The sequence below is a fragment of the Balaenoptera ricei genome, chromosome 10 (genome assembly GCF_028023285.1).
Source record: "Balaenoptera ricei isolate mBalRic1 chromosome 10, mBalRic1.hap2, whole genome shotgun sequence".
Classification (NCBI taxonomy): Eukaryota; Metazoa; Chordata; class Mammalia; order Artiodactyla; family Balaenopteridae; genus Balaenoptera; species Balaenoptera ricei.
Window position 1 is genome coordinate 27,593,011 of NC_082648.1, and position 13,905 is coordinate 27,606,915.

The 13,905-nt window shown below is 36.4% G+C and overlaps 1 protein-coding gene and 1 pseudogene across 2 annotated transcripts in view; both read left to right on the forward strand.

The window, feature by feature from the left end:
• The window catches only part of FGD4 (FYVE, RhoGEF and PH domain containing 4), a 214,824-nt gene extending 208,427 nt beyond the window's left edge, over positions 1-6,397 (forward strand). Inside the window, exons 17-18 of one of the 2 annotated variants that reach the window (XM_059935621.1) lie at positions 390-567; positions 6,242-6,397. In XM_059935621.1, coding sequence (XP_059791604.1) covers positions 390-567; positions 6,242-6,312 — 249 coding nt within the window. In that variant the 3' untranslated portion in view covers positions 6,313-6,397. Of the gene's footprint in view, positions 1-389; positions 947-6,241 lie in introns of those variants that run through there. The other variant, XM_059935620.1, reaches the window with a different exon arrangement.
• A 4,632-nt stretch (positions 6,398-11,029) lies between these two features.
• On the forward strand, positions 11,030-12,675 carry LOC132372474 (large ribosomal subunit protein uL1-like; annotated as a pseudogene).
• Positions 12,676-13,905: the final 1,230 nt, after the last annotated feature.

The following is a 13,905-nucleotide window of genomic DNA, read 5'->3' on the forward strand; positions in this document are numbered from 1 at the left end:
AAGTAAATTGATGCATGAATGAATGAAGCACCAAATAGAACTGCATTTGGTAATGAAATCATCATTAACATTTGCTGGTTTTGTACAATAAGATGACTATTCTTCTCTTTTACACTGAATGAAGAGCTGAATGGACCTCCCTCACAGGGAAAGAGGTGTGGGGTCAATGAACTCTAGCTGATTTAGGTGTCAGCACTCATTCATCAATTCACTCAGGTGACATTACGGGTGGCCTCATACACAAGCACTGTGCTAAAAGCACTGGATCCCCATCTCTCTCCATGGAGAGTTCACAATGCGAGTCTGTGGAATGGTGGTAGGAAAGGTTTAGTGGGCACTGGATCACATCTCACCATGTTTTTTCTTTATGTACCATGCTTTTTTCTTAGGATGTCAGAGCCCAGGCCACCATTCCACTCCTAGGCTACATTGTGGATGACATGCTGAGGAGTGCAGACCTGCCACACAGTTTCAAACTGACCCAGTCCAAGTCTGTGCACAGCTTTGCTGCAGACAGTGAAGAACTGAAACAGAAGTGGCTGAAAATCATCCTTTTAGCTGTCACAGGTGAGACGCCAGATGGTCCTAGTAAGCATCCAGCCACTTTGGACGATGATCCTGAACCTAAGAGAAAATCAGAATGCTGAGTTCCAGGGCCTACCGCGGTATGGAGGGGGGGATCTCAAGATTTACAGCTCAAGACATTCTCAGCTCTCCTTATTCATCTCTTAGCACTTTATGTTGAAAAATACAAGCTCATAAATGCATCTTTGGGGGGACTATTTTCCTATGTTTATGTACTCTTACTGAAATTAATGTGTAGAGCCATTCTACCCATAAAGTTTGAAATAATGTGAAAAATGGAGCATTTTTTAATGAGCTATTCCTTGAATATGTACTTTTGTCTTGGAAAAAACTGGTATCAATTCTATCACTTCAGGTTAGAAAAGGCCACTTTCATTTAAGAAATCCTTTAATGTCTTCACTTACACATGTAGGATTTATAATAGTTTGAAAGATATACCTCCATGTTGCCAAAATAGATCCACATTAAAAATAAAAAATACAGGGACAGTTTAGGCTATTAACTTATTTAATTTAGTTTATAAAGCTCCAGCTGCATAAATGATGTACATTCTTTTAAAACAAAAGAAAAAGAACAAATTGTTGGTATTCAAACTTTCAACCTATTAAGATAATACTTGTTTTTGTAGAAATACTTCTAAGAATAAAATATCTTAAGTATATAGCAGTTATGTATATATAGTATTAAATACGAATATATATATATATACACACATTATACATGCTTTTCTCTTCAGCTTTAGGTTCATATTTGTCTCTAATTTATTTTTAAAATATACAGCATGTTTTACCTTGGAATTGACCAGTGTTCTAAACTTAAGAAATGTTTTTGGTGATTTATGTTTAACTGATTGACATCTAAGGGTCTTGATATTTTTATAATAAAAAGCTGTAATTTATGTGGCATGGGATATATTAGTGAATTCCAACAGTATTTTTAAAGTACTATTTTTCTTTGTTCTGTGCCTATTTAAAACAGTGCCTCTCTTTGAAGGTGCTAATAATACCTACTTAAATATAAGATGAGGGTTTAATTAATGCTTCAGTCTTGATTATTCTGAGATAAAGTGCATTTTGGTCACTGGGATGGTCAAGTCATACAGGTTATTTTACCTTTTACAATCCTCTAATTGTTGCAGCAGTTAATATCAGCATGTACAAGATACCTGACCTTACACAGAACTGGGACATATGGAAACTACATTTATTGTTATGTTTTTCTTTCCCATAAGACTGTTAATTGTGGTTAAATGAGGACTATATATAATTAACACTTAAGATAACTGTGTGGGCCTATTCGTTTGTCAGATATGAAACAAAATTCACATGGGATAATGTATGATTGAGGGGGATGGATAGGTAATTAGAAAGTTTATCCTCAACTCTTTAAACCACCTCATTAAAGAAGAGTGGGGAAAAATACAGTATAAAAAAGCAATATTTTAATGGCAGGTTTTTCGGGGGGGTACAAGATGATTGACGAGAGTTTGAGCATTCTTTTCCCTTTTATCCTCTGGGGAATTTTAATAGACAAAATGTGATTCCTTGTCACAAAGGCTGCTTTTTATTATATTGTAATTGTGATTAAAATCTCACATTAAGTTGGCTATTTAAGTTAATCCTTTCCTCAAGATTAGATCACTCTGTCTCTTTTTTTTTCCTCATTTACTCTGTCATTTTCCAAACATTGTCACTTTTTTTTTTTAATTGTTACTTTTTAATGCATCTGTCTGCTAGAAATCAACAAGAACGGCCCCACTATCCTCGGCCTTTGAGGATGACACCTTAAATGTAGATTAGATTCACTCAGAATTTGAGATTGCCACACATCTATTCAGGCCCTGTTTTTTTTAAGAAATATTTGAAGTATCTCTTTTCTTCCCCCCCACACCCCTAAGGAGCAGATAAACTAATTATAGTGGGCATGATTAGGTTGCCTTCCTCTGTAAAAGGAACATCAGCCATGATCATCAACATTAAACCAAATACTTAGAGCCAAAAAAAGATAAAGGTAGCTTCTTAGGCCCTATTAAATTAAGGACAAATTTTTAATTTTTTACATTGCTTCTCTTTTCTAGTTGCCAACCGTGTGTGTGTTTGTGTTCAGGGGTGGTTATTGAGAAGGTTGACCTACGGCTATAGGTGATGCTTTGGTTTTCTTAATCTCAAGAAAAGAGAAGCAATAAAAATGTAGAATGATTATCAGGAGAAGGTGACTTTTGTAAATGTGGATAGAAAAATGGAAATGTAAGAGCCAATTAGAATATTTACGAGCCAGACTATTTTTGAAAACTATTTTGAACAACAAGAAGATTACACTTTCCCTACAAATAAGTTCTGCTGGAATGGAAGTAACATGAACACATTCAAGCTTTGGCTCAATAAATATCAAATGTTATTTAATTTAGATTATTTAAAGAATACTCATGTAAAGAGAATATTTATTATCATGCTCTTAACATTATCTTTAATTTTTTCAAAAAAAAGTAGATATTAGTATTAGAAGAGAATTTCTGCTTATCCAGTCACCGTCTTCACATTCCACTTGTTCTTCTCCCAAGCACAATGAGAAGCAATGAAGCAGCCTTACCTGTTTCTTATTAAAGAATCACGAATGTTTTTACTTGGAGAAAGGCAAAGGAATACTCTTAGCCATTTAGAAACACTCAACCAAAAGACCTCAAAATGTGATTGGCTGGTTACAAGAATAATCTGTCTTTTGCTTTCTGAGACACCTGAGCAGTCATGACAAATTGAACCTAGAAAAATAATTGGTTGTTTTACTATTAAAACCAACATTCCATACTGGTCTTATTCTTTATTTTCTCTAAATCATCTTTTCTTTAAAGTGCCCTTTCTCCAAACTTAACAAAATACTTCTTTGATAAAAACTGCTATTTTTTATAAAACATTCCAGTTTTTTTCAACATAAATTTTGCTTTATTGAAAGTCTACCAATGAAATGTAGTGCAGACTTATCTCCAGGTTTTAAGAGGGACCCAAAAATGAAAAATGCCACCAGCCACTTTTGTAATAACGGCATCTATAATGCCATCATGTATGCAAGCAATAAAACTCTACAGGGTGGGTTTTACACTGAACTTTTAATGTGAACGTTCCTAGCCACAAGGATATAGAGAATTAACTCTTAGGAGTGATACTGTGATTCAAATTGCTCAGTATAGGGAAAAGAACGTATGTGTGGCAGGGGGATGGGGGAGGGACAACATTATTCCTTGGATTCAAGTAACCATCAAAAGACTTTTTATTTTTTTTCTTTTTTAATTTTTTTTAAAGCCTTTTTTTTTTTTTTGCAAAGGGTATGTATGGGTGGTTAAAAACAGTTAAAGCACATCTGCACTACTTTATCAAGTTACATTTCATTTTCCATGAAGTTTAATGTTGCTTGGTGTACTTATATTCACTGGGTAAGCTACCCAAATTAAAACAACAACAACAACAACAACAACAATTTTTTAAAATTACCAAACGTTTTATTGTCTTCTTTGTGGAAACAGGAAACAGATCTAAATTCCCCTTTAAATTTTAGATCTCATTTCTTGTTATACTCAAAGCCTTAAGTTCTTATTCTGAGCATATTGTCTGTGGTAACTGTAATAATGATCTTTCTGGGCTGGTTATATCCTGAGGAAAAGGCACCAACAGGAGCAAATAAACTTCTAGGAAACAAAGGTCTTTTTTTCTTTTTCTTTTTTTTTTTTTTCAGGTATCCTTGCTATAATGCAGAGTAGAAAATACATTAAATTTTTCTACATCACATAATGTTCCTGTTAGCAGGTCTAAGATTAATCACATGGTATTTATAAGCTAAAATTAATTCAAAAGGCAAGAATGTCATAATGTCTTCATTCTTAACTTTTGTATTCTTCAAGAATATATTAATATAAAATCTGTGGCTAACCTGTTCTTATTCTTAGGACTATACTGGACATCTGTAGTGGATCATGTTACTTTTTCATTCTCGTCCAATTTTAGTAAAATCAAATTGCTTTTTATTTTCAAATTACTATCTACTATAGAGTTTCCAGATTTAGAAAATAGGAGTATGATATATAAAAGACCACTAGATATACTTTTAAAACCCTTTCTATGAATTTATGCATACATGTATATATGTAAAAGCACTGTTGATTTCCAATTCTGTTTTTCCATAGGAACGAAATTTTTATAGAAAGTATTCTTTTTCACTTAAATATTTTAACATAAATTATATACATGGATTTTTAGTATAATTCATTCTTATGTATGCCCTGTAATTATGTTGTCATGAGAGGGTAACTTTGCTTTCTTTACTGATGTGGTAGAGAGGAATAAGATTAGGAACTGAAACAAGCAAGAACAGAGAGAGAGGTGGACAGAAAGAGTCCCTTGGTCTCCAAATCAGAGCAATGTATGCTAAGATAAATGAAAAACACTTAAACTGCAGAGGGATATAAACTACAAGATGTAAATCTATGTAATTGCACACTGATGGGATGCATTACACCTGGGCCTTTCACCTTGGCCTATAAATTATACCACTAGTATCCTGTCATTACTTTTTCTTTAGACCTAAAAAAAAAAAAAAAAATTCTATTGGACCATTTTCTGCACTGTTTACTGACATAAAAAATCCCTCTAAAGTCAATCATGGTCTGTATTCTACTTTCTGGACTGAACATTTGGCAGAAAATAGTGTCTTTTCTGTCTTTTGAGATGAAATAGCACATGGCTTCTACAAGATAGTTTTTAACTCATTGGAGGTCACTGAGAGTTACATGATGTTTACCCCTTCCTAAAATTCATTACAGATTGAATTAGTGAGACTAGGTAGATTTCGTGAGAAATTAAATCAAGAAATATTGTAGCATATTTGAATAAGTGAATACCAAATACATAGAGTGATATATATATATATATATATGGGTTTGGGAAGAGACATAATAGTCTATGGGGACCATTATGATAATAGAATTACATTATATATTACACATTATATGGATGTTGAAATGTATCACTTGGGGGGGGTCTCCCTTCATTAGCAATCATGTCTGTATATAAAACTTTGGAGGTTTTTGTTTGTTGTACCAAACTAGCATTTCATTTTATGAGTGACAATTGACTGATATTCTTGAATAAGTGTTATCTGGGTTTTTGAATTGTTGACTGATCAGTTTGAAATGTATATTAGCAAAATTTTAGAGTTAACTCAAATGTGAGAAAGTGTACACAAAAAGTAATTTTTCTCATCTAGCTATATGAATGTAAAATACTTGCAGATAGTGTATATATTGTGTAACATATGTATATTTGGTCATAAAGGCAGAGAATTGGAAACATTGTAAAATTAAGCACTTTAATTCCTATTAAATATTAAACACTTGTATCTTGTAAATAAATACATCTTTAAATGAATTCTAAAGACTTAGATGTTATTTGAGCTAGGATTATGTATGTTCAGTTCACAATGATTTTGGTTGTCAGAAATTTTGGTTGATTCAGAAAAAAGTTACTCCTTAAGGTACTGATGTTCCTTTCCACCTCCAATCCCACCAAAACCTGTGTAAATCTTTCAAGAATAATATTATTCAGTAGTATTTCATAAGTAAAATATTTCCAGAGATAATCCTTTTTAGACATTTATTACCTTTTTCAGGCCTTGAAGAACTATTTATTGATACTTACAAGCAGTTGGCATCAGCTGTTGCCCTTGGTCCATGGATATGACTTGTTTGCTTCCACCTTACACCAGAATGGAAATTGTGGCGGAGAGAGCCAGCGTGGCCTATTTCAGAGCTTCTCAAACTTTAATATACATAGGAATCACCTGAAGATTTTACTCAAATGCAGATTCTGATTTAGCAAGGTCAGTGATGAGGCAGGTGTTGTTAACAAGGTCTCCGGTGGTGTTGATGCTCCTCAAACCATTCTTGGAGTAGCGAGTTTATAGTGGAAGGGACTTAGTCATAGACAACTGGCTAGAAATCCCTGGCTCTGTCACTTACTGTTTGTCACTTCAGGCACGAACTCCTCCTTGAAAAGTTGTGGCCCTTAAATGAGATAATACTATAGTATATTGCCTGGCCCATAGGAGACATTCAGTAAGTGATTGTTAGTATTATTAATAGAGATCATTTAGTTAACAGGGAAGTTTGCCACCCTGACTATACATTAGAATCACCTGGGGGGTAGTTAAAACCAAGCCATGCTCCAGCCTCACCCTCAGAAATTCTATTTGTGGGGGTTGGGCTGTGGGCATGAGCATTTTCAAAAATCCCCCAGGTGATCCTGATGGGAAACCTCACTTGAGAAACTGCATATTTACTCAGTGCTTGGTCCTATGTTAAGCATTCTATAAACACATTATCCCACGTAAGCCTCACAACAGCACTCTTAACATTTTCATATAAGTAAGCAGGTTTAGAGAGGTTAAGTAATTTGTCACTCAGCTCTTGATGTCCTCTCTTCCTCCCTTACCCTCCCTTACAGTTCAATCATTATAGTCACTCCTTTGCGTTCAGTTCACTCTCTAGCTTTGTCTTACTTGTTTGGCAAAACCAAAACGTGGTTGACTCAACTCTGTCTTCTCCATGCCTACAATCATGCAGCCGAACAAAATGAACAACTATACTGACTGGTCTCATTTTAAATTCATTACTAGATTACCATTTCATACCTCCTTTCTCCTCAAGCCTCCAACACATTCTCCCTCATCCTCCACCCAGCTGATGACCTTCTTCCCTACTTTACTCAGAAAATTAAATTGGCAGGGAACTTCCACAGCCTCCCACAACCGAATCTACCCATCTACCAACACAGGTTCCACATAGTCTATTTTCCTGCCCATCCATGTTCCTGCTTAAATCTGGTCTCTACTTGTGTGCCATATCCTACCCCCACGCACCTTCTCAAGGATGCTGCTCCGACCATTATCCTTTTCTTATACGATATCAGTTTTCCCTCTTAACTGAATATGCCTATCAGCAAACACATCTGTTATAATTTTTCCCAGCCTAAATAAACCTCTTCACTTCACTTCCCCTGCCAGCTACCAGCCATATTCCCCTCCCTTTTGGAGCAATAGTTGAGTTTTCTATACCTGTTTCCAATTCCTCTCTTCCCATCCTTTCCTGAATGTACTCCAGTCAGGCTGAACAACTGATCTTTCCCCATAAAACCTACTCTATCCATAATTTTCTCCATCTCAGTTAACTGCAGCTCTGCTTTTCAAGTTGCTGAGGCCAAAAGCTTTCATCTTTGACTCCTCTCTTTCTGAGACTACACAGCCAGTACAGGAATTTATATTAGCTCACCTTCAAAATATACCTAGAATCAGATTCTCTTTCACCAGTTCCACCGCTACCTACCATTCTGGCCTAAACCATCATCATCTCTTGCTACATTATTTCAGTAGCTTTCTAATTAGTCTCAAGTCTTCCAGTCTTCCTTCCACCCTTCCATTGTTAAGTAGGCAGCCAGGGGAGTCTGTTAAAACACAAATCAAATTATGTTGCTTCTTTACCCCAGTCCCTCCAGGGGCTCCCATTTCACTCAGAATAAAAGCCAAAGTCCTTTGCCCTCACATGGTTCTATGTCTCTGCTGCCCGCACTCCCCCACCCCCTACCATACATTTTGCTTTTCCTGAAGCAAGCCAAGTACACTTCAGCCTTACATCACAGACACTGTTCCTTCTTCCTGCAGTGCTCCTTCCCCAGATGTCTGCATAAAGAACACCTTTTGCAAGTTAAAGCCTGCTCAGATCTCACCACCACCTCACTTAACTGCCTCCGCTACAACAGCACCCCATGCCACCCTAATCTGATCTGTTTTTTTCCTGTAGCACTTAACATCTTGTTACAAATTAGATAATTAGCTGTTTATTTTTTATTGTCTGTCTACACCTGCTAGAACATAAGCTCCATAAAGGTAAGGATTTTTATCTGTTTTGACCACTGACGTCCCCAATCCCCAGTACTTGGGGTTGCTTGGCACATTGTAGGCACTCAGTAAATACTTACGTGGTGGGACTTCCCAGGCAGTCCAGTGGTTAAGACTCTGCACTCCCACTGCAGGGGGCATGGGTTCCATCCCTGGTCGGGGAACTAAGATCCCACATGCTGCACAAAAGCTAGGTTATATAAAATTACAAAAATGAACAGAACTGTTCTTCCAAAACATCAAATTGTTATGGGTATAGACCTTTGGAATAGAGGCTGAGAGGAAAAGAAATCAACATTTTATATAGCTAAATTGTTTTAATAACAAAGCCAGATTCCTGATAGTTTAAAACATAGTCAAGGACTTCAAAATACAATGGTGAAAATCTTAGTTAACCTTCGCACGACGGATTCTTGCTTTTTAAAAAATCAGTCTCAGCCCACCACCACCACACCTGGTCCGTGAGGCAATTAGAGGCAGCTGGTTACTGTTCCAGAAGGAGCCAGAGGTGATGAAAGATACACGTCCTGAGGAAGTGGGGCTGGCAGAGTGGACCTGACACAGCGTTTGGATAATGAGCTCCCAGTCTGGAGTCACCCTCTTATAGAGGAAATGATTCATGTGTTGTTTTGGTCTTGTATTTAAGTAAAAACAAATCCAGGTTGCTTTGTCTTAATAAAGGAAACTCTGCTTTTATACAGTGAGATTGGACCACGTAGTCCATTATGGTGTTTTCACAAGAAAAAATATTTTTAGATCGCTTACATATATGGTTATCATACACTGAACAAAATTAAGTATATTGTTTCTATATAGAATCATGTCCAAAGGTGGAAGAAACATACCTCATCCTAAAGATCATCTTGTAGTTTTTCAATATCTTTTCCATCAGTATGTGTATATGTATGTCTGTGTGTGTGCTTGGAGAGTAGAAAGCAGGCAGGCACAGACTACAGGGAGAATGAACCAAAGGGTCCAGGCTCACAGTTGTAAATATAGGAGAAGGAACACTCAATAAAGAAAAAATATTTGCTAAAAAATCTTGATACTTTTCTGAGTATACCTTTTTTGTTGAGTTTTGACTTTTGAGCCATCTTAGTGTTTTATGTAGACAAACACACATAATAAAAAATGATGAAAAAATCTGAAATGGAATATAAATACAAATGAACATATGTCAAATAATAGCAAATGAATAACATAACCACTCTGAAGATAAAAATTAGAAGAACAAATGCACACTTTTGAACAAAGTATGTTGACTATACATGCTTAAACTAAAGGCAAATAGAATTATAAAGAAATTGAATTCTAGGTCATTGGTTTGTTTTACCCAGTGGTATGACTTAGCATTTCTAACATTACTTTTACTGAGTTCTACAACTGAGCAAATAAGTAATAGGTTGAGCATAATGGGAGCCAAATTTCTCAATGTCAGAGAAGGCAGTTTCAATATGGAAAAGGAGGAACGTGATATTAAATTCTGTGTTGTTGGACTAGAATTACAGGTATCAGTATGAACACATGATTTTATAAAGTTAGCTAGTTAACTGGGTATAGATAGTTATAATACATTTATAGACCTATGTGTATGTGTGTGTGTTTGTGTGTGTACACGAGCTTATGTTTCCTAGCTGACTGCTGTGAGGCTCTAGAAGCAATAACAGCCCTGTAGCAATGAGCATACCTATGTTGGTTTTTAAATACCATTTCCACTAAAAGGAACCAGAGCTCCCTGAAAAACTAGCTGATTCTAGAGCTAGAGCAGAGAAAATTCAAGATAAGCCTGGGATATCCTATTGTGCCAGAAAGTGAAAAAGTACCCAAATAATGATGGGGACATGTCAGAAGACCCAGGAGTCAGCTTGAAGAGGCTCCAGCTGGCAAAATCTGGGACAGTTGAACATGAAAATAAAAAATAATGGTAGTTATATGTTAATTATATGTCATTGAAGTGGGAGGCGAAGGGGAAGGAACGATGGTAATGGATTAAAATCCATTGAATAAAATAGGAGCACATGGATTCAAACTGATAATGAATGAATGAATGAGGAAAAATGAAAAACTCTTCCCTGGAATTCCCTGGCAGTCCAGTGGTTAGGACTCCGTGCTTCCACTGCAGGGGGCACAACTTCGATCCCAGGTTGGGGAACTAAGATCCCGCATGCCGCATGGGGTGGCCAAAAATCAGTCAATCAGTCAATCAATAAGTAAATAAAAATTTAAAAAGAAAAACTCTTCCCTATAATAGAATGCAAACAAGTAAATGTGGAAGGAATAATAAAGTTAAAAAAATAGCATCTGACAAAACATTGTAATAATTCAGGTAAGAATCATCAATGGATACTATAACTGATGGGTAAAAAATTCTTGAAGACAAGTATATCTACATAGTCTCAAAGTTGTAACCACAAAATTCTTATTAATTACAGAAGGGGAAAAAAATAACTTTACAATGGAAAAACTTGGTGGACAGCACCTTAACCAAGTTAATATCATCAGTAAGGACAAACTGGTATCATGGACCTCTTGATCTGAAGCACTAAGGACACAGCATCGCTTCTGTGGTAATCCTGACAAAAGTGCAGAACCTCAACCTAATCATGAGGAAATAACAGACAAACCCAAACTGAGAAATATTCTATGGAATACCTGGTCTATATTCGTCAAAAATGTTAAGGTCATGAAATACAAAGACAGACTGAGGAACTTTTCCAGAAAAAATGACTAAAGAGACATTACAGCTAAATGCAATGTGTATGTAATCCTGGATCAAACCTAGGCCAGAATATTTTTTTCTACTATAAAGTTTTTATTGAGACCATTGGTGAGAAATTAATAACATCTGGATTAGATCATCACATTGTATCTGTTAATTTTCTTGTTTCAGCAGTTGCAATGTAGTTACGTAAGAGAATATCCTTGTTCTTGAAAATATTCAAGTATTTCAGGGTAAAAATGCATCATGTCTGCAATTTACTGTCAAATGGTTCAGAGATGAAAGAGGGAGAGAGAATAATTAAGCTAATGAAGTAAAATGTTAATACAGAAACTGGGCGAAGGGTAAACTAGAGTTTTTGTAATATATTTCTAACTTTTGTTTAGGTCTACATGTACATCTGTGCTCCCAATGAAACGGGCACTGGTTCCATCCCTGGTGGGGGAACTAAGATTCCCGCATGCCGCTCAGCGTGGCCGAGAAAAACAAAACAAACAAAACCCACAAAACATGTACAGGTATTTCAAATAAAATTTTTTAATGTTTTTATGGAGTTTAACCCAGCTATTTTCCTGAGATGTTTTGTAAGCCAATTGCAACTTTCCTTTACTTCATCTCTCTTTATACAAATAAAAATTATTTCATAAAGATATATAAAGAAAAGCAACTTAAATTATCCCAGGAAAAAACAATAGTATAAAGAAATAGTTTGTCTTGAGTCATTCACTCATTCAACATTTAAATATTGAGTGTTGCTCTTTTCCGGTTATCGTGGCACAAGGCACCATGAGCAGCAAAGTCTCCCACGACACCCTCTACGAGGTGGTGCTGGAAGTCCTGCATGGGAACCAGTGCAAGTGCCGGAAGGTTTTGGAGACAGTGCCCTTCAAATCAGCCTGAAGAACTGTGACTCTCAGTAAGACGAACGCTTCTCAGGCACCTTCTCAGGCTTAAGTCCACTCCCCGCCTCAAGTTCTCCATATGTGTTCTGGGGGACCAGCAGCACTGTGATGAGGCCAAGGCTGTGGATATCCCCCACATGGACATCGAGGCGCTGAAGAAACTCAGCAAGTATAAGAAACTGGTCAAGAAGCTGGCCAAGAAGTACGATGCCTCTTTGGCTTCAGTCTCTGATCAAGCAGATCCCACGAATACTGGGCCCAGGCCTGAATAAGGCTGGCAAGTTCCCTTCCTTGCTGACCCACAATGAGAACATGGTGGTCAAAGTTGATGAAGTCCATGATCAAGCTCCAAATGAAGGAGGTGCTGTGTCTGGAAGTGGCTGTTGGCCATGTGAAGATGACAGATGAGCTTGTGTACAACATCCACTTAGTTGTCAACTTCCTGGTGTCATTGCTCAAGAAAACTTTGGTGGAACATCCAGGCTTTGTACATTAAGAGCACCATGAGCAAGCCCCAGCGTCTTTACTAAGGAACAGCTTAATAAGCCATACTTGCACCATTTAAATAAATAAATAAATATTGAGTGTTTCCTATATGCTGGTTGCTTATTGTATCAATATTTAAGGTCTAAGATTACTTTGTATATACTGACAGTAGGTTTCTTTTTTTTTTTGAAATTGTAAAGCACTACAGCATTTATTTATTTATATTTATTTATTTATTTATTTATTTATTTATTTATTTATAACATCTTTATTGGAATATAATTGCTTTACAATGTTGTGTTAGTTTCTGTTGTATAACAAAGTGAATCAGCTATACATATACATATATCCCCATATCCCCTCCCTCTTGCATCTCCCTCCCACCATCCCTATCCCACCCCTCTAGGTAGTCACAAAGCACGGAGCTGATCTCCCTGTACTATGAGGCTGCTTCCCACTAGCTATGTCAAGGCCACCCTCTCACTTCATCCCAGGTTTTATTCCTGTCCTGCCCCTAGGTTCTTTAGAACAATTTTTTTTTTTTTTTTTTTAGATTCCATATATATGTGTTAGCATACAGTATTTGTTTTTTTCTTTCTGACTTACTTCACTCTGTATGACAGACTCTAAGTCCATCCACCTCACTACAAATAACTCAGTTTCATTTCTTTTTATGGCTGAGTAATATTCCATTGTATATATGTGACACATCTGCTTTATCCATTCATCTGTCGATGGACACTTAGGTTGCTCTCATGTCCTGGCTATTGTAAATAGAACTGCAATGAACATTGTGGTACATGTCTCTTTTTGAATTATGGTTTTCTTGGGGTATATGCCCAGTAGTGGGATTGCTGGGTTGTATGGTAGTTCTATTTTTAGTTTTTTAAGGAACCTCCATACTGTTCTCCATAGTGGCTATATCAATTTACATTCCCACCAACAGTGTGAGAGGATTTCCTTTTCTCCACACCTTCTCCAGCATTTATTGTTTGTAGATTTTTTGACGACAGCCATTCTGATTGGTGTGAGGTGATACCTCATTGTAGTTTTGATTTGCATTTCTCTAACGATTAGTGATGTTGAACATCCTTTCATGTGTTTGTTGGCAATTTGTATATGTTCTTTGGAGAAATGTCTATTTAGGTCTTCTGCCCGTTTTTTGATTGGGTTTTTTGTTCTTCTGATATTGAGCTGCATGAGCTTCTTGTGTACTTTGGAGATTAATCCTTTGTCAGTTGCTTCGTTTATTTTCTCCCATTCTGAGGGTTGTC